A 27,977-nucleotide genomic window follows, 5' to 3' on the forward strand; every position below is an offset into this window, starting at 1 on the left:
ATAGACAATCTTATGCTCAGGTTTCACATGAACAACATTGCGGTTATTACATTCCCCCCTATTATCAAGTCCCCACCACAAACCCGATAACAGTCATTGTCCACCTGCATAATAAGATGTTATAGAGTCACTACATGTCTTCTCTGTGCTATACTTGAGGCTACTTTTTAAACAAAGGGCAGAGGCGGGGAGGGGGAAGCAGAATCACTTTGCTGTTCCTTTAGAGCAGAAGTTAGTTCTAGGTACTTGTGTGTTTACTTTTCACAACAAGCTAATGCAGTTGATGTCCCCATTTCACCGACAAGAAAACCGAGGTCTAGAGAGATATACGTGTCCAAAGTCACATGCCTATGCCTAATCAACTGAAGAGCTAAGGTGTGAGCTCAAGGCTTTCATCCCCATGCCCAGGGGCTTGCCCCCTGCCCTCTCATCAGCCAACAACCATGAGAAGTGGCATTTAACTCCTTATTTTTAGAGGAAGAAATGAATGATCAGAGAGGTGAAGTAATTTTCCCAGGGCTAACAGCCTTCCCCTTCTTCTGTAATGTTGCACCTTCCTTTCCTCCTCCCTGGGCCCAATATAACAAACCTGGTAAAACAAGGTGGTCACAGTCCCTAGCCTGCATCAGGCCGAGGCAGAGTGGGGACTGGAAGGTCAGAGAAGAAGCACCAGGGCCCATGTGGGGAGTGTGCTAAGGGGGAGAGGCAGGAAACAGGCCATTTACTTTCTCAGGCCTGCTTCTCCCCTGGGAAGCTGGGAATGGGGGAAAGAGGTGCCCAGGGGTGTAGAGGCTCCTGGTCCTGTCTATTCTCCACCTTAGAACAGGCTGCAGCCCCAAAGGAAAGGAGGTACCTCCAGCCTGTGTCTTAGCAAAATCTGGAGGACTTTTGGGGGGATGGGTACAAGATGTCCCACCCAGAAAAGTTATCAAAGAAGCAGCAGCCTTCTGTCACATCTATTACTACTCCTCCCTATTGTCCAGGAGCCAGTCATCTCTTCACAGGTCCCCTGCATTTAGGTTGTGTGTGTGTGTGTGTGTGTAAAACACAGGGAAGCCTAAAGAACCCCCATCACACACAGACACTCACACACATACTTTGAACTATGAGATGCAGCCCCAGCCTGAGAGATGGCAGGACTGGGTCAAGAATATAGTGGCCTTACCAAGCAAGTCGGTCACTCCTCCACAGAGCTCAGTCCTTCCAGTTTGGAGTGCTCTCACCTCTTCCCTCACTCGATTCCCACACCTACCCAGGGAGGCAGGCAGGGCAGCAGTCACAGTTGCCATTTCCTAGGCCAGACGCTGATCTTCTCTACTGGCCCATTCTGCTTGTGTCCTGCCAGAGCTGCAGCTGGGCAGGGGCTGGACCCAGGTTGGAGGTGCTGGAGAAATCTTCTCCAGTAATTACCTCCTTAGGATGAGGAGTGTCTGCTCTGTAGCTGCCCCCTGCCCCCCTACCATTGAGCAAAGGGTTTCAGCCTCATCTTTCAACATAGTGCCTACAGTTTGCAAGGTCTCCTGCCCAGCTGCTGTTTTCCCCCCACCTGTCCACATTTCCCCCCATCCTTCTGCTCCAAGACTCATAGATTATTCAGTAGCCCACCAGGGAGCCTCTCTGGCACGCACTGCATGCAATCAAAAAGCATTTACTGAGCACTCTTTGAAATCCAGTACAAAAGTGAATGTAACTCAAAGAAGTTCCCAGTCTGGGGAGGGGAGTTGGCAGGACAGACCTGTAAGTAAATGATGACATCAGTGTGATAAGAAGGGCTCTGGGGAGAGCTTTCAGTTCTTCCTGGCCCAGGAGCAAGTGCTAGTCTCCCGCAAGTCGGGGAAAAAGGAAGGACAAGTGTAAAGGGCTGGAGCGAGGAAAGAGCCTGGTGCATCCAGAGAATAGAAAGAAGTTGCCTGTGACTAACCAGAACTTGGGGTGAAGAGAGAAAAGAGGCACACTGGGGGAAGTGGCTACAGAGTAGATGAGTTGGAGTTTGAAGGGCCTTGTCGCTCATCTAAGAGGTGTGGACTCTTCAATAGGGTTATGTGTGTATATATACATAGCAATATATGATTTTATACATACACATATACTGGTATCAGATAAAGCAGGTGTTTTTAGATGTTGGGAGTACTAACAAATGAAAGAGGACAAAAAGATATTGAAGTAACCCTATTTACTGTCCTTCACCTGAACTGCTTATGTATAAGTATACACACACACACACACACACACACACACATATAGAGAGAGAGATGTATATACGTAATTATTATGCAGCACAGGAATATTACACATATTCTTCTCTGGGTCCCATGAAGTTTGTATTATTGATTACATACTGAATCCTCTTCCTGAAGTTGTCTTTCTTCTTTCTCTTTTCTTTTTTCCTTTCTTTTTCACTGTACTAATGGTCACCTGCCCCAAACCTCAAAAAGGAGAAGGAACTTTGTCCTGAAATGTTTCCTTTCACTAAGTCCCAAGACAGTTCTTGGAAACGTGCTGACCCAGCATGAAGGGCGCCTCAGCCGCTAGCTGGGCTTGGGAATTGCAGATCCTGCACTAGAGTCATTGAAATTGCTCTTTTTCCCTCATGGTGTCTTAACTTCACTCAGGCAACCCTATGTCCCCAATTTGGTGACATCCGTTAAAGTTTTATCTGGAGAGTTTTCCTTATGGATTTCCCCTTTATTGGAGAAAAACACTGTGACACACAGTCTTGGGACTACGCTTCCCAGCGGCCTCCGCTCGGCGTCTACTCCATCTTCGCTTACAGGGGTGGCCCAGAACATCTTGGCCCTGCCCATTCCAGGCACCGTAGGTAGAACTACAACTTCCAGATGCCACCGCGCGCCAGAGCCTCCAAAGAGGGTTTCCCAGCGGCCTCCCGGGCGAAGAGCTCCGCCCCTCGGTGTGGCTTCCCAGGTTCACCCGGCACCCTCCGCCTGCCCCGCCCCTATCACGTGTCACACCCTCGCCAACCGGCACGCGGAGGAGGGCGGCAGGCGGTGGCCAGGGGCGGGGACGCCGCAGGGGGCGGGCCCTGGAGGGGGCGGAGCGGGGCCCGCGAGCCGAGCAGCCAGGTAACGGCGGTGGCCCCCGGAACCCCAGGTGGGTTCGCGCTCGCGGCTGGTCTGGCTTCTAGCCGGGCGCTGCGGGGACCCGTGGTAGGGGGCTGGGAGGAGGAAATTGGGAATTCCCCGGGCCAGCGGGTCCGTGGGGCCTCGCAGCACCCGCGGGGGTGGGGGGTGGGGATTCGCCCAAGCGCCTGGCTGTCCCCGCCGGCCAGGGTTGAGGCCGGCGAGCAGAAGGCAGGTGCCTCCTGCTTTTTCCCCCTGTTCTCCCCGCCCTACGTCCCGGGCCGGCGGGCGAAGGTCGGTACGGAATCGGGGCCGGCGGGCCGGGGTTGGGGGCGTCTCGGCCGCTGCCCGGACTTTGCTTTCCCGTCCCGGGGCGGCGAGCGGGCTGGGCGGCGGTCCTGCCTTCCCGGCGACGCGCCGCGGCTGATTCTCGCCCTGGCCCTCCGCGCAGGGTGGGTGCCCGCCGCATCCCGCGTGGGTCCTGCAGAGCGTCTGCAGCCCGGCACTAGCTAGGAAGCCTCGGTGGGCGCTCTTGACTAGTGTTTCTGTGTCACGCATGGGAGGTTTATCTGCTTTTGCAACAGTTGAAGAAAGATCTGAGCAAGCGAACGGTTAGTTCCCTGATACGCAGTCGGAAGTATGTACAGGCACGAGCAAGCGCCCTTTGCTGGGTTGCCTCCCTTAACTGTCTTTTGCTGCGCCCAGGAAGTGAAAACTAATTTTAGTTTGTGCCTAAGCAAATGTGACATGAACCTGCTGCAAAAATTATATTGTGGGCATTACAGAGGCATACGAAGTATGAAGCGCAGTGGATTGTGACTGGTTTTTAAACAGGCGTCCTAGACCTTCACTAGAATGGGATCTTGCAGTTCATTATTTTTTCCCGGATGGGGAAAATGATGCCCGGAGAGAGTAACTCTGTCTACTATAATAATAATAATAATAATGTGACGCAAGCTTCAGGGCAAATTACTGGCAAAGCTAATATCACAGGTCAGGCCTCTGGGGGGTCCTCTTGGCCTCTGTCTAGCCTGGGTACATTTTATCACAGCTTAGTTTTGTTCTTTGTAAAATACCCACCTTAGTTTAGAGTCTTGAGACTGAGCCAGCGATTTGCTGTAGCTCAGGCCATTCTGAATTTCCTTCAAAACCAGTTTACCAGCCAAATATAGAGAGTCAGGCTTGTTAATTTATAGACACATTTTGCTTTCATCAAACATATATTTTGGCCATGATCACTTATCCCCCAGATTTAGCTCTGAATGACTTTGGCTATTTCACAAAGCCAAATCTGCCCTTGAGCAATTCCACACCGTGGAGCAGATTCAAAGCAGTGGTGCTGCTAGTTTATAGCAGCCTCCCAAGGTGCTTGAAAGTGGAGAACATTCACTGGGGCTCCTAGATTCTGGTATGGCTTTTAAATGATGGGTCTCCTTACCTTAAAGTTCTAACTTATCTTTATCAAGTTGTCAGTGGCTTCATTCATTCATTAAACCTGGGATGCTCATGGATGCCCACAGTGACCCAAGCACTGAGAAGACAGCAGACAACACCACTGATGAGGTCCCTGCCTCAGAGTTTGTGTGGGGAAGCAGAAAATGAGAAAATAAAACGATATAGTTTCCAGTGGAGATGAGCACTACGAAGAAAATGAGCTCTGAGACTTTCTCGGCTGGCATGACCGAGAGAGGCTTGGGCATGACTTTGAATTGCTAGTTTTAGATTGTCAGCTGTTGCTCCATTAAAGCAAATAATCAAATCCAGGAATAAATCTGTCTGAATGAGAGAGATTCTATGGGATCATCCAGCGATTGCCTCTTGGATGATAAGTTCACCACAGACTCATGTTTACTTGCATTTTCCCCCTCCGTGCAAATTATAAGAGGGTTCAAACCCCGAGGGATGTGGTCTTCGAGTCCCTCCCTTGCTTTCTCAGTGGTTAGTTACCTCACTCTCCTTACAGATTGGTGTTGGTGGTTGACTGCAGGCCAGTGTCGGCTGGCCTCAGGCTACCTTACACAAGGATTTCTCTTCCCGCATGCTGGTTTGTCCTGGGAAAGGACTATCTGAAATGATTGTCAACCTTTGTGTTGTGTGGTTTGTAAAGAGACTAGTTTGTTTTGAAATAAGCTCCAAAGAAGCCCTCAGCTTTGGAAGGAGAATGCATACAAAATGGCATTAATGATGGCTCACTGAGCAAGTTCACTAGGTTAGTACCTTGCTAGCCCTCTCATATTCTGTATGTCCAGTGGCTTCAAAGCAAAGTTTTCTTTGTAAACAGTTTCCAAACTAAGAAGTTTTTGAAAAATGATTAAAGTCACAAAAAATACTCCAATATTCTTTGTTCCAAAGAGAAAGGAGGATTAACAAAACATAGTTACTTTAAAAACCACCAAAGAACAAGTGGTTCTTGCCTTTATTGAGGCTCCAAAATGAGAGAAGCAGAGCCTCTTCAAGCTTAGTAGGCGACATTTTGAATTAGTGGCCGAGGGATTTCAAAGGCCAGACTTGTTATTTCTGAAGTTTTTTCAATTTTATAAAAGAATAAGAGGTTTTCATTATTCTTTAGTAATTTCCCTTCCCTGTTTCTGACCTCTTTGAAGTTCTACTTTCTTTATTTTCTAGTTTCTCAGTTCATTATTCTTTTCTGGCAGATGGGAGGACAGGGGCTGTCATTTGTCTCTAAGGGGTTGACTCTGGATATGAATCCTGATGCTAGTATTACTTGTGTGACTTTGGGTGAGTTACTTCTGTGCCTCAGTTTCCTTATCTATAACATGAAAATAGTAGTAACAGTACCTTCCTCAAAGGTTTGTGGGCAGGAATGAGTGATAATCGATGCTAAGTGCTTAGAGTAGTATCTTGCATATAGTAGGCACTCAAGAAACTTATTGTCTTGAACTATGTGGAACTCCCATCTTTTCTTTTAAAGAAAAAGAATGCATGATTCCAGCCACATCCTAATAAACTTTGGGAAATCCAGTGAGCATGATTTTCTTCAATACATTTCTTCGCCTGGCATGGTTGCCCCGAGCTGTGGCCTCAGGTGGCTTTGGCAACAGTGGCCGCAGGTGTTGCAGTGTGAGTTCCCCCTACTGTTTGGACTCAGGAGTTCCTTGAGGCCGTGTTTTACTGCAAAGAGAATAGAGCAAGAGAGGCCTCCTTCCAATTCCTCCGCCGTGAAAGCGAGAGGGTACCAGGAGACCCCGCTGGAGTCGGCGGAGTGTGATCCAGCCGGCGTCCTGCACTTGGGGGTGGGTCTTCCCATTCAGCCTAGCGTGCACAGTGTGTGTTTCCACAGGAGCAGCAGGTCGCGCTCATCCTTTTCTTTTGCAGAATGTGGCGGGCGTCTCTGTAGAACGTTGCCATTGTACACTGGTGCTCGCTCTCTATTTCAACCTGGGGACCAAGTTTAGCAAAGGAGCCCTCTGTCCATGTGAGGTGGCAGAAAGCTTCCCGAGCTTGGATTCCGGAAGCCGGGTTCCAGTCCCAGTTCTGCCCTTTCTTCACTCCGTGGCTGGACAAGTCATCATATCTCACTCTTTACCTGGTGGCTCTTGCATTTGTAAGATGGAGCTAAGAAGACCTGCCCTACCACACTCTGCAAGCATCCAGCGTGTGCCAGCGCCTCTGCAGGCCGCGCAGCCTCACTGCCACACCATTCAGGGGTTGTGTAAGCCGCCAGTATTTGGAGAACTGGTGTAAGAGGACAGCGTTCTCCCAGTGCGGGGCCCATCTCTCCCGTAGCTCTAGGTGGAGCCTCTGCCTTGCTGTCCCTCTTCTGTCAGCATTCCAGTGTGCACATGTCTCATTGCCTCTCTCAAAGGGACCTGAAGCCACTGGCACACCTGATGAGTTTCCATTTTATTTATTCTTAAAATCACAGTACCGTATAACCGGCAATCACAGGCCAATTGCAAGGCGATGTCTGCATCAAGGTATTGCCTGCCTTTTTCTGCGGTGTCTCAGAGTGGAAATCTTTCCTTTTTCAAGTCAACACCTTACCTTAGCTCCTCAAATGCAGCTCGAGGCCCTGCTGAGCTCCTCCATCCAAACTAGATGAGATGCTTGCACTCCTGGGGTTCAGATAAATCCAGTGCCTGATTGCTCTAGGTCCATGCTGTCTTCCTTTGTTCAATAGGATGGGTGCCAAATGCTCTTTTCTTGTTACTTGAATTTTGTTTCTCAGTATCTCAAAATGACTGCATAAGTAGCTCTTTGAAATAACATGTCCTTATATTAGCTTAGTATTGCTTGGTTTGTAACCCCTGCGTTTTTCAGGTTGTTTTCATCTTCCAGGCGTGTAATGAAGTGAGCTGAGGTAGGAGATGTTTTTTCTGGACAGGTGAGATCTAACGCCCTCTACATGCACTAGACATACAGCAAACATTCTTAGGCTTGAACTGGACAAGGGGGCAGTTGAGAATTGTTTGGATGTGTTCATTTTAACAAACTCGATTGTACGTCTAGAGATCATATCCCCTGACTGCAAGATGAAATGGAGCTAGTGCTTAGCCTTCCTTTCCATGGTCAATTAGTGACGAAAAGTTCTTTGAGTCCAGTGAGCGGGGAGAGCCCACGCATTGCTTCCCCACCCTTTTCTTGCCAGCTTCTCATTTTCAGACTATTGTGAGGAGCAATTCAGGTTTGTTTCTGCTGTTGGTATGTGTGGGAGCGGGAAGGGGTAAGGGGAATTGAGGGTAATAATCGAAAGTCAAAAGTAGCTTGCTTGTAACTCATTCAGTTCCCACTCCAGGGCCTGCAGCCCTTGACAGCACAGAGGTCCTCTCTTTAGCTTGTGATAATTGTTACATATTGCTATCATGTCCTTGAGCTTTTTGTGAGGAGGCAAGGCCTGTTTCCCAGAGCTGCTTTAAATGGAATCAGATGCTACATGAGAGGGTCATGCTCTCCCAACCCCTCCAGGGACATGAAGGGGGTTCTTGGTATCAGGTGGTGGTGTTTTACATGCCCTTGCATGACCCTTATTAAGGTCCTTTTTGGCCCTCCTCAGGCAGGGATCTGAGAACAGGGCCTGTGCTGGCCTGGAATTGGCCCGAGCTGTTGTAACTGCAGTGAGAAATGTACCTGCACAGCAGTAACCCCTGGTGTGACAGGTCATGCTATTTGTGGGTCATGGTGAGCCAGAAGGTTTGTGCTTGCTTTCGGTGAGCCCCTGGGAGGGTGCTGCTGTGGATGCTGGCTGTGTGGCAGGCAGGATATAAGAAACCCTGGGCAGGTTTCCCTTTGAGCTTCCTAGTCCTGAGGCGCCCCGTCACAGATGGAGGGCAATTGGAGATGGACTTCACCTCTTAGTGGCCCTCACTGTGAGACATAATAACTCATTTTTTAAAGTTAAGGCTGAGTGTAACCCTGCTGGCCATTGTTATCACTTTTGAAGGGATGAGATAATTTCTCCAGAGGTCCCCATCACATGTATGCCATGAAACCGTTTTTCCTTATTGATAAAGATTATCCAGATGCTTCTGCTCCTCTGCAGTGCCTGGGAGCTTAGGAGAAATGCAGAATATTAGGCCCTCCCATCCTACAGAACCAGAATCTTCATTTTAATGAGATGGCTAGGTGATCTGTAAGTAAACTAAAGTTTGGGAAGGCAGATCTAAATAGTAGTTCACAGCCATCTTCCCCATCGTTTGGGACTGTTCTGTCCATTGGAAAGATAATTCAAGCCACATGTGTAATCCGTTGTCCTAGTAGCTACATTAAGAAAGTAATGAAACAGATAAACTCAATTTTATAATAGATTTTACTTAACCCAGAATACCCAAATTTTATCATTTCAACATGTAATCAATATAATTAGTGAATTGCCCCCCCTTTTTTGTACTAAGTTGTGGAAATCAGGCACGTGTGTTTTGTATTTATAGTACACCTCAGTTTGGACTATATGTGTTTCAGGTGTTCAGGAGCTATGTGTACCAATGTCTCCAGAGTTGGAGGGTACAGTTTGGAAAGATGCATTTCAGCCTTGATCTGCTGACGATGCCATCTGATTGGCAGTTAGATAGGCCCAAGCAGCAGTTAGAGCGGCTGCCGCCTTAACAAGTTGCATCAAAGTCCGGTGTCATCCGTGCCCGGCCCTTTGCCCAGCGCGACGGTGTACCTCTCATTTGGTACCTCACTGCATCCGCACTTTGTTTCAGAGAAGTCTCGGTTTCGGTTTGGTAAGGCAGATTGAGAAGTTGCCGTCTGACAAGCACTTCTTTCTTGGTGGGCATCTTCAAGGACCTCGAGGGGCGCCGCCATTGTCTCTGGCTCTGGCTCTTCAAAGAGGGCCAGAGTCCCTAAGTAGAAGTTTCCTCTCGCGGGAATCCTGCAGACCCGTGATGTGGCACGCCGGCTGCTCGTTAGAATCACCGGGGGAGCTTTACCTACCTGCCCTCCGGGCCCCACCCACCGACATTCAGATTTATTTGATCTCCAAGGAGGTCGGACTTCTGCATTTTTAAAAAGTGCTCCGGGTGATCCTGACGAGCAGCTGCCGTAGGAGCGCGTCTCTAACTTTAGCGCGCTGCGAATCCCTGGACTCCGGAGTTGAAATGCAGATTTCAGCGCAGTGGGTCTGGGACGGCCCGGGAGCCCTCCAATTGCAGCAAGCGCCCAGGTGATGCCGGGGCAGGGCACTTTGACTTTGAGTCGCTAGCCTTATCAGAATCACCTGAGGCTATTTCCCAGACTCCAGGTTCCCTGGCAGTAAGCCTGGAGTTTCTGATTCAGTGGGTCTCGGGTGGAGCGCAAGAGCTGTATTTAAGAAGGCGCGGTGTTTTCCATATTCCACCATAAAGTTTAATGTTTACTCTAGGTTTTGTGTAGGTGCACTTCTAGTGAATTTGTGTGTGTGTGTGGCCTAAGTGGATGTTGAATTTTATCAAACACCTTTTCGGCCTTTATTATAGGGATATATATATATTACCCCCCTCCCCGCTCTTTAAACCTGTTAAGTTGGTGGGCCATTTTAAGGGATATTCTAATAAAAACTCTCTGTAGCATTGACCAGGTTTGCATTGCTCGCAGGAACCAAATGTGTTTCTTAAGCTAGATTTGATTGGTCATATTTTCTCCAGGAAGGTTTACGTCTGTATTTGTGAGTGAGATTTGGTTTTAATTTTCCCTTGCTGTACCTGCCTTTGTCTAGTTGAGCATCATTTTGCTAGCCTTGTACAGTGAATGTGAGGATTCCCTTTCTCTGGTCTCAGGAAGTTTGTGGAAGATTGGAGTTACGTGTTCCTTGAATGTTGGGGTGGTACGTGCCTCTAGAGCCACCTGGGCCTGGTTTTTGGTGAGGGCAGATTTTAAACCACCAGCTAATACCCACTATATCTGTAGTTATGTCTGACTTTTTGTTCTTAAATTCTTAATATTGTTTATTTGTGCCTTCTCTTTCTTTCTTTCCTAGTCTTACCAGAGGTTTGTCAGTGAGTATGAGGTTTGTCAGTATGTGGAAATGAATGAGTAAAATTATATTCTCCAGTTTCTTTTTGATTAATTTTTAATGAGTGAAAGCTTTATATGATTTTTTAACATCAAATTTATATCAAAATATATTCCCCAAAGCCTTATTTCCACCCCTGTCTCCTGCCAGGTCTGCTGTCCACCTCCCCACCCACCCCTACCCCCTTAGTCAGTGTTACCTGTTTCTACTTCATTCTTTTATGTTTCTTCTTCTGCAGATCTGAGCAAGTGCATGCATGCATGTGTACACACACACACAGATACACACACATTTGCATTTCCCCTTTTTCTTACACTAAAAAGTGTGCTATCCATTATATATATCCTCTTGCTTTTTTCACTTAAGCTATACCCTGGAAATCACTCTTCTCTTTATTTTCTCTCCCCTTCTTTTTTTTGAATTTGTTCTGTTGTTTGGATGTTTCAAGACATAGTATTTTTATTATTATTTAGTTTAGGATATTCTAACTTCCATTGTGATTATTTCATTCACCTGTGATTTGAAATATAGAAATATAATTTTTAAATACAAATTCTCTCAGTTTTTTAAAGCTGATTTCTAACTTAACTGTGTTACAGTCAGAGACTGTGGTCTGAATACTGGTAGTTCTTTGAAATGTGTTGTGGGTAGGTTTATACAGTATTTTGTGGTTGACTTCTTTCACTTAGCCTAAAGCTTTTTATATTCATCCCTATTGTGTCATGTGTCAGCAGTTGGTGATTTTCTGTCACAGAGAGTATTCTGTAGTGTGGCTCTAAGGTAATTTGTCCGTTCACTAGTTGATGAACATAAGAAATGATTCAGTTTTTGGCCATTATGAACCTTTGTTTACCAGTTTTTGTGTGGACTCATGTTTTCACTGGTCTTGTGTAAATACTTACGCGGTGCATTGCTAGGCCCTATGCTTAGTGTTTGTTCAACTTTACAAGAAACTGTCGCAAACTGTTTTCCAGAGTGGCTGTGTCATTTTATGTTTACACCAGCAACTAAAGTACAGAATGAGAGTTCTGCTTGGGCCTTCTCCTGACTAACACATGTTTATTGTCTTGTTAAATTGCAGCCACCCCAGTGGGTGTGTGATGGTGGCTCATTGTGGGTCTAATTTGCATAATCCTAATGACTAATAATGGTGAGTATGTCTTCATGTGCCTATTGGCCATTCCTGTATCTTTGGTGAAGTGTGTGCTCAAATCTTTTACCTGTTTCTTACTGGATTGTCTTAATGTTTTCATTTTTTTTAACTGTGCCTTTGAAAGAGCAAAGATTTTTAATGTTGATGAAATCACTTTACCATTTTTTTTCCACTTATGGGTTTTGCACTCAAAGGAATCTTTGCCTAACCTAACCAAGTTCACAAAGAGTGTCCCCGGTGTTTCCCCCTAGGACTTTTGCAGGTTTAGCACTTGTGTTTAGCTCTGTTGTGGCAGACAGACCCTAGCGTGGCTCCCCTCATTTCCACCCCCTGGTGTTCACCCTGTGTAATCCTCTTCCCTTGAGTTTACAGCCTTGGCAGAAGTTGAGCAGAGGACCTGGCTAAGCTGTGGCCAGACTCTTGACCCCACCACCCACGGAAACTGCGATCATTAATGTGTGTTGTTTACAGCTATGAAGTATATATTTTTTCGGTTTCATTAATCTACAATTACATGAGGAACATTATGTTTACTACAGCTATGAAGTTTTTTATGCAGCAGTATAAAGTGAACACTTCTGTGTTTCATTCTGTTAATTTTGTATATTGCGTGAAGTAAGGGTCAAGGTTCATTAATTTTTCCATATGGATGTCAGATTGTCCCTGCATGATTTGTAGAAAAGACTACACTTTTGCCATTGAATCACCTTGGTACCTTTGTTGAAAATCAGTTTACCATTGCTAGGACCTTCAAAAGATAGGCCTGTTTCTGGACTCTGGTCTGTACCGTTGAGCTAAATGTCTATCCTTATGCTGGTGCCACAACTGTCTTGATTACTGTGGCATTATGGTAAATCTAGAAATTAGGTAGTGGAAGTACTCCAACTTTTTTTTTTCCTTTAAGACTATTTTGGCTATTCTTGATCCTTTATCTTTCCTGTTAAATTTCTGAATCATCTTGTCCCTTTCTATGATGAAGCCCATTGGGATTTGATATGGTTTGCACTGAATCTATAAATCAGTATTGACATCATAACAATATTGCATCTTCTGATCCTTGAATATGATATAGATCTCCACATTGGTAAGGCTTCTTTAATTTTTCTCAGCAGTGTTTTACAGTTTTCACTGAATGGCTCTTGTACACATTTTGTTAAATGTATCCCTAAATATTTAATTTTTTATATTATGCAAATGATATTTTTATACTTCATTATTCATTTGTTCTTTGTTAACAATACAAATACAATTAATTTTTATGTTGACCTTCTGTATCATGCAATCTTAACTAAATTTATGTACTAGTTCTAGTATTTTTTCTGTAGTATTCTTAGGATTTTTTACATATGAGATTGTATTATCTGCAAATATAATTTTATTCTTTCCTTCTGATATATTATGCTTTTTATTTTTTTCTTGCCTTATTAAACTTGCTCGGATCTCTAAAAGGTACTGAGAACAATGAGAACAGCCATCCTTGCTGTGTTCCTTCATTAGGTGGGAAAGTCTCCCATCTTTCACCATTAAATATGATGTTAGCTATAGGCTTTTCCTAGGTGCCCTTGACTATTCCTAGTTTGCTAAGACGTTTTCTTAAAAAAAAGTCCTGATTAGGTGTTGAATTATGTTAGTAGAAGCCCCGGGTCAGAAGCAGTCTTTAAGAGGATAGCATACCTCATGAATAGCCCTGTTGTCTCTGCATATCGCCACATTCATACCCATTACCATCCACTACTACCTAGCTTTTCCTCCTGTTATTGATAATAGGATCTCCATCTAGAGCTTGGGAATTATTTTCATTCTTCTATGGAACAGCATTTATTGCTCCTTCAAAAGCCATGGAATTCTCTGCATTGGATTCGTGTGTGTTACTGTTATTATACTGGAATTTCTTCATCTTTTCTTTGTCATTCCTTTGACACTGATTTTGGTTCCTCTCCATCTCCTTGCCTTTTTTATTTCTGCCTTTTTCCTTAGATTATTTCTTCCACATTTTTTGAAAACTTCCTCCCTGCTAATAGTGCCAAGTTCTGTGTGTGTGTGTGTGTGTGTGTGTGTTGTATTTGGTCCTTTCACCTTCTATAGCAGGGATGGGTGGTCATTTGTATTTACAGATGGAATAATAGGTAATTGCCCCAAGTAGGAGGGTAACCATTTAAGCATTGCCCATATTCTGAGTCATACTGCAAGTCTTTCTCTTTCTGATGAAGCCAGTCTTTGGAGAGTCCCTTTGGACACATTAACTGCTATGGCAGATTACCTGTTGGGCTGACTGACTCCTAGTGCTGATCTCTGCTAACCTGCAAGATCACCCTTCTCTGGTAATTTAGGGCTAACTAAGATGTATCAAGCCCAGCATTTCCAACAATTGAGGAACTCTAGACAACATGCAAAAACCTCACTTGCTGCTTTTTACTTTTCGCCCATGTAGAAAAGAGACAGGACGCTCCAAATCAAAATTATCCAGCCATTCTGGGAACTCTCCTTTGAAATGGCCTTTGGAGAGCATGGCACCTTTTAAAAAGTACCCTCATTGGTGTCAAATCTTTGTGTGAGGTCTTGGCATTCGGTTTTAGGTCAAAATGATTTTGAGGCCTATTACATGGGAGTGAACACTTGTGCTGTGGGAAGCATTGTTTTTCTTTTAAAAATTGAGAGCTGGTAAAATTCATGATAGTGTCTTACGTAGCTTTCAACTCTAAAGGCACTTGCAAGTGAAGAATTGGAAGAATACTTTGAATAGTGACAGTGGTTCTATCAAAGGGGCTACTTTGAAGAATGAGTCATTTAGCTGCATGTGCTCTCATAGGTATTTTAACAAAGGCTTCATTCCATCATAGTTGTAGCTCGTGGGATATTTGTTCTATTTTTTCCACGAGTAGCAAATTTTGTCCTTTTTAATACAGTTTGAAAAGACTCTTCCCTGATACAAAGTAATATTGCCGTGGACAAACAAGGGATGTACTGGTTCAGTGCATCACAGACTTGGATTTGGGAGTCACTATTTGTTTGCTCATCTTTAAAATGAAGGCTAGAGATCTTCTTTGAGACCATCAGATTTTATTTATAGAGATGGATTCCAAAAAACCCTTTTGTATTCAGCTGTGTAAGGAGGAGGCATAATGCCCTCTTCTTGTATTTGATCTTCTATTAGAGAATTAGAGAGACAAATACCTGTTGGTGGTAAGAGGGCCAGACTGCCTGGGTTTGAATTGTGACTTGGACAGTTCCTGGTGGGCATATTAACCAGATTCCCATTCCTCCAGCTTGTGTTTTCCTAAGAAGGTAGTACTAGTAGCTGCCTTACGGGGTTTCTGGGAGATTGACTGAGTCCATCTGTGCCTGAACAATGCCTTGCACATGGTAGAAGGTCACAAACAGAAGCCATGATTGTTACCCACAAGCAGATGTTTTATTTGGCCATAACTGTATAGTATTACCTATATGGTTATCTTTATTACTATTTAATTTATGCCTATTCAGTGTCTTTATTGTTACTTAACTTGTCGTATATTTATTCATCTCCCCAACACAGCTGCTAGCTCCTTGAAGACCTAGTTCAGTTGTTTTTTAAATTTCCCACCATGGTCCTGAGTAGTTGCCTAGTCTCTATTTATTGAGTGATTTTTTTTTTTACCTCTTTGGAAACAGGATTAAATAATGATTTACACTGCAAAAGGAGTGTCTCAAAAATGATTGGCTTGGTGTCATTTCATTATTCTAAGAAGCTGTATTAATATTTCAGTGCTGGTTAATTTAATAGGTGTTCAGTGAATGCTTATAGATGGATTGAAAAACTGAAGTGTCTGAAAGTTGACATGACCGTATGTTGATGTGGCCATTTTGTAGATTGTTCATTTCTGTAGTAACCTTTGGCCTGTTATACATTGGATTTTGTTCCCCCAAAAGATATGTTGAAGTCCTGGCTCTCAGTACCTTGGAATGTGACCTTAAATAGGGTCAGTGCAGATGTAACTAGGTGAGGACATACTGGAGCAGGGTGGGATGGGTGTCCTTGTAAGGGAGGAGAGCACCATGCGAGGACAGACATGCAGGACAAAGCCATGTGACACAGAGACAGAGACTAGAGTGGTGTGCAGGTGCCAGCCAAGGATTGCCACGCCCACCACCAGAAGCCGGGAGAGGCCAGGAAAGCTCCTGTCCTTTAGCCTTCACAGGAGCAGGGCCCTGCTGACCTTGATTTCAGACTTGCAGCTTCCAAAAATATGAGAAAAGAAATTCCTGTTATAAGCCATTCAGTTTGTGGTACTTTGTACAGCGGCACTAGGAAACTCAGACACAGCCCATCCTTTATCTGGTCTTTCCCCCCCTTGCTTGAATTAGAGCATTGACAACCCTGGGTTTTCATTTCATCTCAAATGGTTGGTTGGCCTACATTTTCATATACATTTCATATCAAACTTCTCCATGTTGTTTGATTTATAAACGTAAATATGTTTACTGCAAGAGCGGACAAAGGCATTAGAAAGTCAGCACTAAACTACCATTGCAGTTCTGACGTGCGTGCTGGAAGCAGGAGACATTTACAAGATTGTTCACAACAGCACTGTTTGTAATAGTGCAACCTGGAACCAGGTCAGATGACCCCTGAGAAGATAATGGAAAGCAAAGTGTGGACCCATGGGCTACTATGCAGCAGTGAAAATGAGCCGAGCATGCCACACATGTGCACATGTACTTCTCACAACAATGCCTTGTGAGGAAAGCAAGGGGCGGACGTATGTAACAATTCCGTTTATGTGTAGAAGGTCAAATTCATGCAAAATCAGCATATTATTTAGGGATATGTACGTACATGGGAAACTATACAGATATGCAAAGGAGTTATAATTTCAAAAATCAGCCCTAAGGAGCGAGGTTGGAGTACCCTTAGTGGCCAAAGACTAACGTCTCCAAAGGCATGAAAGCTTCTGAGGGTGACATTGTAGTCACTTGTTCATCCATAGTGCCCGACTGCTCTGTGCAGGTGAATAAGGACCCAGTGCCAACAGAGCCGCTCCTCTTCTGGAGGACTTGGTCCACGTAGCAGCTTATCATCTCCAGCCTTGTCTCCTCTTTCGTTTTGTGGAATCCAAGCCTCTACTCTTCAGTTCTTTCTGTCCTTCCCCCTCCACCACTAATTCCAGTTGAAGAAGGTATATCAGTAATGTCCCATGTGAGAAGGTCCTTGGAAAGGACGGAGATGTTATAGACTGGCACCTTCATTACTATGATAGCTGACTATGTGTGTCCTTGAACCTTCAACAATTACTGTTTTTAGCTTTTGCTCAAGAAGGTACTTTTTACTTACAGTGTAAAATGAACTTTTTGGAAACAGTTTCTCACAGGAGAAAATAGTTCATCAAAACAGTTTTGTCATGGAGCAGATAGCTGGGTTCATGAGTTTGGGAATTGGCAGGTGGATGGGGAACTTGATCTTGTTCCTATTTTAAAACTGTTTACTGGCAGATACTTGATGGTTACAAAATCCATTGGTGAATTTAATGATCTGTTTAAATGTATGTAATATCATTGTTAGGTAGCCTTTTTACATTAGAAAAGAGTTACCTATGGCAGTTGATGTTTCTAGTTGTTAATACAGCATACTGGTTTCAATTTATGAAGCAGTTCTAAAGTTACCCTGTTCCATGGCCACAGCTCATGCTGCTGAAGCCAATCAGCTGTCTTGAAGATGTGCCATTTGTTATGAGGGAACCAATTAAATAGGGTGAATGGATCAGCTAAAATCCATTAGTAACCATTGGAAAAAATGATTTAAAATTCATCTTCCATTAGATCATGTTGTTTTTAGCTACAGGTCTTTGCAACGTTTAAAGAAGTAAAAGAGTATCATGATCTTTAAAATGAATAGTGAATATCAAAATGATAGAAAGAGTGAGTTTCTAATGAAATACTGTTTAACATTTTGTAATTTCCAAAGAAGAATCATCAAAACGAAGCCCATTTAGTACTGAGGTTTCATGTGGCTGAGAAAAATTGAGACATTCTAATGCATATGTGTTGCAGCTGTCTATTTGGGCAATAAGCCACTTACTTTGATGGGGGTACTGTTTTTGGAATAAATACAGTTTGATTTACAGTAAGAAACCTCTAGTATATTTCTGAATCTGTGAGCCAGAATAGAAGGTAATGAGGCGAGGTCTCCGTGTTAGGGATCTCACAGAAAGTTTCCCTGGACTAGGAGTCCAGTTTTTTTTTTTTTTTTTTTTTAAGGGAAGGAGGCATGCTTTGAGAACAAACTGCTCTAAGGCTGTTCAGACCCTTTCCAAGATAAGATGGGTCATGTTAGAAAATGTGTATGCAGAATGCCTAGGCAGTGTTAGACAGTGTATATTTTACAGAAAGTCTAGCCAAGTGTATTAATGCCAGTTTGAGGAATGACTTAGAGCTCATCAAAGCATCTCTTGTAGGAGGAAGGGGACCTGGTATTTGAGTGTATTTCCACATGTCCACATTTTACATGTTCCTTATAACTGCCCACTGGGGTAGGTAGTATCATGCCCATTTCACAGGAAGCTGAAGTTTGTCCAGCATTGCATGACTGTTACTGTCAATCAAGTGACAAAATTGGGATTTGAAACCCAAACTGGTCTGAACACAGAATCCCTTCCTTTTTTCAACTATATCACATAATTTTGCAGCTGGCCATAGTGCATTTCTGCAAAGTATAAGCTATGAATGGTGGGGCTAATAGCTTATGTTTTAGTTTAAAAATGACATGATTATGATTTGCTTTGGCTGAAGAAAGTTCATTTGGAAATTATTTTAATAGTTTAAGGCAGAGGGTGACAGCCTGATTTTGTAAATGAAATCTTACTGGAACACAGCCACGCCCCTTCATTTCCTTACTGCCCGTGGCAGCTTTAATGCTGCCACATAGGTTCAGTAGCTGCAGCGGAGTCCACATGGCCCACAAATCCGGAACTGTTTATTCTCTGGCCCTTTAAAGGAAAAGTTTGCCAACCCCTGTTGAAAGGAAATGTATAAAAATGAAGTAAGCTCCTAGTTTTGTAGATTGTCGATTGTTTTCATGTGGGTTAAGCAAAAACAGAAGTTGAATTGATGGTGTGCCTGGTCTTATAGAGGCTGGGATGTGAACATTCTCTTGGGCAGAGAGTAGTTTGGTTGAGGACAACTCAAGGCATCTCTTTCACTTTCTTGTCTCCTAGGTAGCTTATAGTTGAGACAACTTTAATGCAAAAGTCAGAGTAAGTTAATTTAGTAAATGCTGTGTTGATGGGAGTCTCCACGTACAGAGTTCTGTGAGTTGTTCTCATTGGGGGTGGGGTGGGGTGGGGGCGTGTGTGAGACTTCCCCTAGAGGCCAAATTGGAAATGGTGAGGAGTTTTGTAATATAATTTATTGAAAAATACCTAATTTTACTATAAATCACTCTCCTTTTATTTCTCCTTTAGACTGGAGTTAAGGCATTATATTGATGATTTTTTGAAATTGTGTTTAGGTTTATATCTATGATTTTCATTTCAGGCTAAGGAGGCTTTACAGGAATTTGCCTTAGAACAGAGGGAGCATAGGTCTGGTGGTACTGAGCACCACTGCTCTAAGTATTTGGCATTTTTTCCAAAATAGACTTACTAGTAAAGAGAGAGCTCCCTTAGAAGGATCTGGAATTCTGGGCTCAGAGGCTGGTTTTGCATAAGTTCTTGCTTACTGCTGGGCTTTAGAAGTAAAGTTTTCAGACTGGGTAGGTTTCCACAGCTTTCAAAGGAACCTCCAGAGAAAGATCATCCTTAAACTTCATTTATGCGTCAACAAAGACAAGTGTGCTGAGCAGAATCCGCAGAGAAGGCCTGCATACCTTTTGTCACTGTACTGGAAGTTCAGAAAGGCCCTCATCTAGGCACATTGGTCCCAAATCAGGGCACCGCGGGAACTAGAGCTCCCCCTGGAATTTAGATTTTGCTTGCAAAGACCCTGTGAGGCAGAGGTCAAAATTATTTTCTAATTGTACTGCTTTTAGATTTTTACAGTAAGAGTAAAAATGGCCTGCAAATTTATTTGGAAGTGTTTATGCTTATGTCTGCTTCAGGGCTTTTGTGGAATCCTGTTGTGTTTTTCATGTTTAACAGAGAGGAACAGTTTCTTAGTCAGAAAGAAGGGCGTGGTGGGAGAGGTTTCTGTACCTTAATTTTAAATGCCTGTTTCATGGGACAAGTCTATAGCATGTGGTGGTGGGGCTCACGTTGTTTTCGGTGCAAAGTGCTTCAAAGTGGCAGAAGTTAATGTTGCAGTTCTGCTGCCCAGAGCCATCATGCCTTGAGCGTCTTGATTACCCAAGGGTTTGTTTTACCATTCGTTGAAGCTTGCATGAATTTCTGGCTTAAATGGGATAGTGGGCAAACAACAGTTAAGTTCATTGGCCAAATAAGTATTTATTGCCCAGTTCATTCGTTCATGTTCCAAACACCTAGAAAGTCCCTGCTGGGTGCCAGGCACTGTGGCAGGTGCTGTAAATGCAGCAGTAAGTGAAACAGACTGGAATCCCCATGTGGCAGTGGCTTGCGTTCCAGAGGAGGTCGGGGGTGCTGGGCAGCAACGACAGAGATGGTGAGTGGTTGGGAGAGGAAACGGAGGGAGAGTGAGTGAGAGGCAGAGGCTGAGGGAGAGGGAGAAGAAAGACTGGGGGACAGAGAGGAGGGGGGATGGGTGGCAGCTAGGGAAGGGAACAGCATGAGACCATTAAGGTTATTTGTTTTGAATTTAAAGAAACAATTAAGGCCATGTTGTAACATGTAACATGTAGAATTTGATTTATTAAATAATACCATCTTTTATGTAACTTTCCTGGAAGGGGCTTGGGGGCCCCAAAGGTTGCTTGTCTAAATGAGTTGTTTTTCTTAACTGTGCTTCTTGTCCACAACTTCTCTACTGAGATTAAGACCAGTAGCATCCAACCTCCTTTCTTTCAAAATAGAGACTGCTTGGAAGCACTTTTCCCTAGATGGAAAGGACACTGCAGTGTTAGGGGGCTCAGGCTAGAACTGGCCCTGCCACTAACTTGCCCAGGACCTTGTCACATACTTTCTAGCCTCTCCTGCTCATCTTCTCTGTAATAGGAGAGGATTGGGCTTAAATCATTACAATTGTTTTTTTCAGGATCAGAAATGCTAGAAGTCTACCTTTCCTGAGATTCCTGTAATTAACATATATATAGGAAATTAAGTTTCAATTTTTACTTTATAGCCAAGGTAGTCCAAATACAATGTTTTTTTTTTTAGTAGTTAAAACATGATTTTTATGGGTTTGGGGCAAAATACTCTGTAACCAAAAGGGTAGCCGACTTTTGTAAACTTCACTATAGCTTCTAATTATTATCGAACCCCTTTTAGACCAACATGGACATTTCATAGATGTGGATGAACGTTCCCTGCTTGGTAAGTCACTGACAGCCCAGGGCATGTGCTCTCCCATCCAGTATATTTTCCACAGCTCTGTACTGCTTCCCATGGTCCTAATGAGGCATTATTTTCATGTACTTTTTAAAGAGAACCTTTCTAACTAGGTCACCACTGGCCATACACTATCCCTGTAGCAGTTAACTCTCTTCCTTGTAGTTATGGGGTCAGGACTAGTTTGTGGAAGAATGGAAGAATTGGCGATGACATTAGCATTCAATAATTATCCGTTCATAATTGAAAAAAGCTAATAATATATTTACAAAGATACCAGGTGCTGTTCTAAGCCCTTCATATGGATTACTTCATTCGTTTTGCCCAGCTCTGCTGTGCTACTGACATAGAGATGGATGGTAGCAGATGAAGCCCAGAGAACTTAAATAACCTGCCCAAGGTCAAACAGCAAGTTGCAGGGTTGGGATTTGAGCAGAGTGGGCTCCAGTATCTGTGCTCCCCAGTGTCACACTCTTCTAGCTTCTGTACCTTTCAGGGATCAATTAGAACCATTCTACAAAGAGAGGTTCTCTGATGAAATTTTAAAGCTATCCTCATTGTGGAATTGACCCATATTACCTGGACCCTTGGATTTCTCAGATTTGTACTTGATCCAACTTTTTATAGTAGCAGTTTCTAGTGTAACTCTAAAAATGGGGGCTTTTAGGCATACAGATTACATATTGTATGGTTCCATTTATGCAAAATGTATAAAGTGGGCAAATACATAGAGACAGAAAGCAAGTTTGTGACAGTTTAGGAGAATAGGGAGTGATGGGTGAGTAGTAATGGGAACACTGTTTCTCTTTGGGGTGATGGAAATGTTTTAAAATTGATGTCACCACATGTCTTGGGTAGACTAAAATGCACTAAACCGTACACTTGAAAAGGTTGAATTGTACAGTTTGTGACTTACATTTCAAGTAAAGTAGTAAGTAGTCAAAAATAAGGGGAAAATGAGGACTTTCGTCTGTTATATTCAGTTCATTTGAAATGGAAGTTTTTTATGAGGAGTGAAAAAACCAGGAAGACTCCTTTCTTTATGGTTTGTAAACAGAAACAGGAAGATGCGGACTGAGTTGGCTGTAGAACCCAACATTTTAAATTTCTTATATTGGACTTGACAGTCATAGTACAACTTCTGTTTGAAAACACTGACTTACGTTATTTTAATGTTTTAAATATAGTATCTGATTACTAAAAAGTAATTTTTTTTATCTGTGACTGAAGAAAATCCCCCACATGCACAATCTTGTTTAGTCAGTGGAATAATTTCAGGGCAGAGACGTGTGACTTCCTCTGTCTAGTTCATCTCATTCATTCTGCTGTCTCTGAGAGTAATGGGTTAGTTTGCTTGGATTTGAAGTTAAGGTTAGAGAAGTTTCTCAAGGCTATTTTGTGTGAACTGTTTTGTCGGAATTTAATTCATTTTAGAGTTATTCATTAATCTTTTTAAAAAGTCATTTCAAATTTTAGGTTGTGCGAAATCTCAGTAGTTGCAGGTTTTTAAGCCTGATATCCCTTTCTTAAGGAAGTAGTTTATTTTTCCCTAATTGTTCACTTCTCAGCCTTTGCGGTAGCTCTCTGGTTCTAGTATTCTGGGATTTGGTGAGCTAGTACACAAGCTCATCCCATTGTGGTGTTTCACAGTATTGTGTATTTTATTTTGCACATAATCATTAATTCACCAGATAGTTGGGCGCCAGGATAAAGCCATGACCCAAATGGACCCATGGCCCCCCAGCCTTGCCCTTGGAGAGCTTAGTGGGGGTCGGAGCAGAAGTTAACAGGCCTAGTCTTGTAAGCTTGTCCTCCTCTGGCCATCCCTGCCTTTTCATCCCTGTTAGGCACTCTCATCTGCCTCTTCATGACCTTACTTGGGCCTTACTCAAGGCCAGTGAGCGACAGTGCGCAGCCACCAGATCACTAGGTTCTGTGTGTTAGTGTTCACCATGTCGGACTGCGGCTGGCAGTGGCTGCTCTTTCACTGAGCCTGGCGAAAAGATCCCATAAATATCCATGGTCACATTGTTGAATTGGACATGGTTTAACCCCCAGGAACTTCATATGTATCTCTCTTTGTCATTAACTTTGGTAAGCAAACAAACAAAATTTAGTTTCCTGTTGTTGCTGTCATTCTTCACAGGTCTGGTGTGTCCTTGTGTAAGATGGCACTGTGTATGTTCTGAATATAATGCTTACTGGTACATTCGTTTTTTTTGTCTGGATTGTGATGAATATGCATTATTTAAGGAAGTACATATTTTCTATAGAAAATACTGATGAAGTCAAATCCTGCTAATTTGATTTCTATCAAACCCATGCCACTTTAAATTGCCTTAATTTGGAGAAAACAGAATTCTTAAAGGTAAAAATAGTAAGAGTTCAGTTGTCCATCCTTTTTATCATTCTGCTTGGCTGCCTCCAAACAATCTTTAAAGACTAAAAAGTGTTGAAGTTTGAGGCCTTTTGCATAATTAATGAACAGTAAGTTTTTTAGGGAACACTTTGGATGATGGGAAAATTCAGGGAGTTTGTGTGGTGTCTTACGCTGAGCTCTCCCACGAGGCCTTACCGCCCTTTTCTTTTGCACACTTCCTGCCCCTTTGCTGGAGCTCTTTCACCGGACCTGTGCTCTGGCTGCTCCTCCAGCTGTCTCATTCCCGTGAAAAGAGGACCTGCAAAGTGCAGTGTGGTTTGTTCTCAGTCGTAACATTTACCTCTCAGATGTCACACATGCTTGAAATTGCATACACATTCAGTTGATGTTGAATATTGTCTTTCTTGGTAGAGTTTCCAGTATGGCTTCTGCACCAACTTCTAAATATAATTCACACTCCTTGGAGAATGAGTCAATTAAGAGGGTAAGTTGAATTTTCAGATTTAAATGTCTGTCTCTGCATTTCTCTTTTTGTATTTGAATATTAGGCAGTTGTTTGGGCTTTCTTGAATTATTAATTTCATTCTTCATTCACATAATGTTAATTCTTTAGTGCATGTCATTTTATTATCCCACCTTATTCCAGAAAAGACAGAATACCTTATGTATGTTAAGTGAGTTTTGCATTTATAAGTCCTTTCACGTAAGTTCATTTTTGAGAATCGGTTTTGTGAGCTCCTGCAACACATTACATTTAAGCTTCTAGGCTATCCCTCGCGCCTGAAGTCTGTATGAAAGAGATACTGAAAGGCCAAGGCCCACTGAGCAGGCTGCTACACCTTCCTAAACATTGGTGTTGTTTTCTAATTATGATGAAAAAATATTTGTATGACTGAAACAAATAGAGCATTAACAAACTTGTCCAAAATATTGAGGAGAGAGTTGTGTAATTAGAGGGAGATTTTTGAACATACCTTGATAAAAAGCAATGATTCAAAGTAAGCTTTATTCATGGTCCTTTACGGCTTCTGACACATATTACCGATTACCCACCAGAGAGTTGATTTACACCCCCACCAGTAGTGTATATGGATGGCCAGTCAGCAGGCAGCCAGCTAGTGTCTTTTAATTTGTACTTCCCTGATTACTAACAAGGGTGACCTTTTAAAAAAAAAAAGTGATGTGTTTATTATCCATTTGTATTCCTCTTATGAAGTGGCTATTTCTGTCCTTTGCCTGTTTGCCTTTTTGGAGTGTTTGGGGGATTCTTTTCTATTGATTTACAAGTGTTCTTTATATATTATGACAATCAGCTCTATGTAATATACATTGCAAGCTTTTTTCCTAGTTTGTTGTTGACCTTTTAATTATCTTTATGGTGTTTTGATTTTGAAATACACAGGTTTTCGTTTTTTATGTGATCACATGTATCAATCTTTTCCTTTATATTTTCTGCTTTCAGTGTCAGGTTTACAAGGTCCTTTTTCATCCCCAAGATTTTATAAGTTTTTATTGTATTTTAGTGTTGTTGTGGTACAAGAATCAGTTCCAAACACAAGAGTAACTTCAAGAATGTAACTATAAGTCCTGGAGTAATGTTACTCTAATATAAAATATAGCCTGTGTTAATCCCATGTTATCCTGTGTTAATCAAACATTCCTTCCCCTCATAATAGTGTGGTTGAATTATGCTTTGTTCTGACCCCGAACTGTGGTATTTAAAAGGTGTAATGAATATGAAATGTGCTTGATAACACTTGTTTTTAAGTTAGTGAGAGGCAGTCTGAAAGGATGGTGGTCATTTCTCTCCACTCATGTCATTTGCATAAGGGGTGTGCTTTTGTTCCTTGGTGAGGAAGGAAGGCATTCCTGGCTGGGAACAGCCCTCCTAGTTAAAATGCTTAGCCTGCACACACTGAACCATATGTAAATTGGCTGGGAATTTTCATTTTATGCCTGAATAAAAAGATGAAGCCATTAAAGATCCAGCAAAGCACCCCTTTGACAGCTTGTATCTTAGCTAAATACTCAATTCACCTTTCTCCCGTTTCATGATACTTCACATTTGCATAGCCCTTGTTAATTCACAAACATGTGCTTGTGCGTTTTGTTTCACTTAATATTCACGTACTGAGGGAAGTTTTACCAACTTTACACGTGATATGATTGCAGTACGACTTTGGAAAACATCTAGGGAAAAAGTGAATGAAAAGTAATGCCCAAAATACGTTTTGCGCAAACGGATGTTAATGATGTGCCTCATAGGTTCTGCATTGATCCGCCAGGGCACCCAGAGAGATGGAAGGGCCCCTGCAGCAGTCATCCTTCGGCCACCACAGTGGCTACTAGGGCAGCGTAGACTCTCAGGGCCCTCATTGCGTTTCAGTGCTTAATACTTCACCTGCCTTGCAGGCTGCTGTGGTGATACCGTGAGGCCTAGACGTACAGTCATAATGTAAAGAATTTATGTAGACAGTGCCTAAGACCATTGTTAGCTCAAAAGTTCAATGACTGACCACCCTTTCCTCTTACCCAGTTACCTATGTGAGGAAGGATCATAGTGATCCCAGTGAGCAATTGTTACCATTGCTCAGTTGAAATGACACTTTAACCCCTACTGTTAATAAAAGATGACTTAATATTTAATATGAAAAAAATGGAAGTTGCCACAGTATACATGTACCTATAGAATACATTTAATACTTACTTTTCATTACTTCCTGAATGCTGTTAACTGTAAAGTGCTTGGAAGGGGTGTTTAAAAATTAATATGATTGAAAAGTGTGCTAATGTTATTTACAGACTTAAAGTTAACACAGCTAATGAATGTTGATGCAAAGTTACATTTTTTAGTTTAAATTTTCTGTGCCAATTTTCTATAATGGTAAATATTTCTCTAATTTTCTTCTCTAAAAAGTCTATTTCTGGTAGGTTGCATTACAGCTTGCTTAAAAATCTGTGCAAATGTAATGTCATTACTTCTGATGCCACTGTTTTGTTTCCAGACTTCTAGGGATGGAGTTAATCGGGAGCTCAGTGAGGCTATTCCTCGACTTCCAGGGGAAACTTGGATTACTGGTAAGCATCCTGTGAGGTTAGGATCTGCATAACTTGATGAGAGGTCCTGCGGGATCAGGGACCTCCGGTCCATCCTACTCTTCGGAAGTCAAATTTAGACAAACAGGCAAGCTTTCCTTGAACACATTAATATAGAGAGAACTCTACATTACTTTCTTGATCAAAGAGTTCTCTCAAGAGTGTCATGCTTTCCAGGATAGTGATATTTTTTTCTTTGTACCAGAGACTGAGAATTATTTTAGAAAAAATTGTGGATTATCTCTTGCAAGTCTCTTACTGAAGCTATACGCTCTCATGGTTTGAGGTTATAAGAACAAAATGATATTAGGGTTTTCCAGTCTATGATGTGTGCTTAAAATGATCAGCTTAGAGGCTTAAAGTCTTAAGTATTCCCTTCTTTGAAACAGAGGAGACCATCTTGGTTTAAAATATCTTTCATTTGCTGGATAACTGAAGTTAGTAGTATTGATGTAATATTTTGATTATTGACTTATTTTTTTCATGATAAATTCATATTAAAAGGAAGGTGCTTTGGAAGGACCAGATCTTTCTGGCTTAAGAATAGAGAAACATCTGGCAGCTTCTAAGCCTATGCTTATGTTGTGGACATTGACATTTTATATTAGGATCATCACCCTCCTCTCCTCTCAGATTCCCATTAATTTGGTGAGGATACAGTTACCATCGCTTCAGGGAACCTTTTACTTTATTGACTAAGATCTGGATTTTTAGCTTAAATGTCTAAAGTATGGTGTTCATTAGATTAAGGTCACGGATATGGTGCCTTTGTGAGTTAGTTAGCCATGCACCAATAAGAAATTATTCCATGTCCACAGACTTGCATGCATGATCCTAGTCTTGAAAGGAAACCAGTGGCATGTGTCCATTCCAGTTTCTGGGTGAGAGCAAAGAGGATAGCTTACTCTGGGTGGTATTCATATATGAAGTTTCAGTGCTCTGTATCAGGGCCACAACTACCAGGTTAGTACCTTAACTACCTTAACCACGGTAGTAAGGGATTGAATTAGCATGAAGTAGCCTTACTGGGTATTTTTCACTTAGCACCTGAGGAGAAAGGGATTTCAAAACTGTTTAAAAAAATATTAAAAGCCATTAACACATTCAAGGACATCCTTGAAAGATAAGAGAAAGATATGTTTTTATTATAATAAATTAACTCTCTTGATTTAGTTTCTCCTTATGTTTGATGCTACCAAAGATGTACTACTATTCTCTTGGCCATCTGTTTTATATCAGTTAAATGTCTGAAATGAATCTAGCTAAAGACTCTTCTCTGGACTATCAAAAAGAGAAAGAATAGATGATAGAAACATTTCTCCTGCTGACATTCATTCATTAAAAACCTCCCGATATTTGTGTTATTGGAGGTTGGCAGACCTCAAGA

At 42.5% G+C, this 27,977-nt stretch overlaps 1 protein-coding gene across 5 annotated transcripts in view; it reads left to right on the forward strand.

Moving 5' to 3' along the window:
- Positions 1-3,030: 3,030 nt before the first annotated feature.
- The window catches only part of MTM1 (myotubularin 1), a 98,657-nt gene continuing 73,710 nt past the window's right edge, over positions 3,031-27,977 (forward strand). For 2 of the 5 annotated variants that reach the window (XM_073227379.1, XM_073227380.1), the window contains exons 1-3: positions 3,040-3,108; positions 23,906-23,978; positions 26,500-26,572. In XM_073227379.1, coding sequence (XP_073083480.1) covers positions 23,916-23,978; positions 26,500-26,572 — 136 coding nt within the window. In that variant the 5' untranslated portion in view covers positions 3,040-3,108; positions 23,906-23,915. Of the gene's footprint in view, positions 3,109-6,138; positions 6,159-11,658; positions 11,681-23,905; positions 23,979-26,499; positions 26,573-27,977 lie in introns of those variants that run through there. The other 3 variants (XM_073227383.1, XM_073227381.1, XM_073227378.1) reach the window with 3 other exon arrangements.

The sequence above is a fragment of the Manis javanica genome, chromosome X, assembly GCF_040802235.1.
Source record: "Manis javanica isolate MJ-LG chromosome X, MJ_LKY, whole genome shotgun sequence".
NCBI classification, from domain to species: domain Eukaryota; kingdom Metazoa; phylum Chordata; class Mammalia; order Pholidota; family Manidae; genus Manis; species Manis javanica.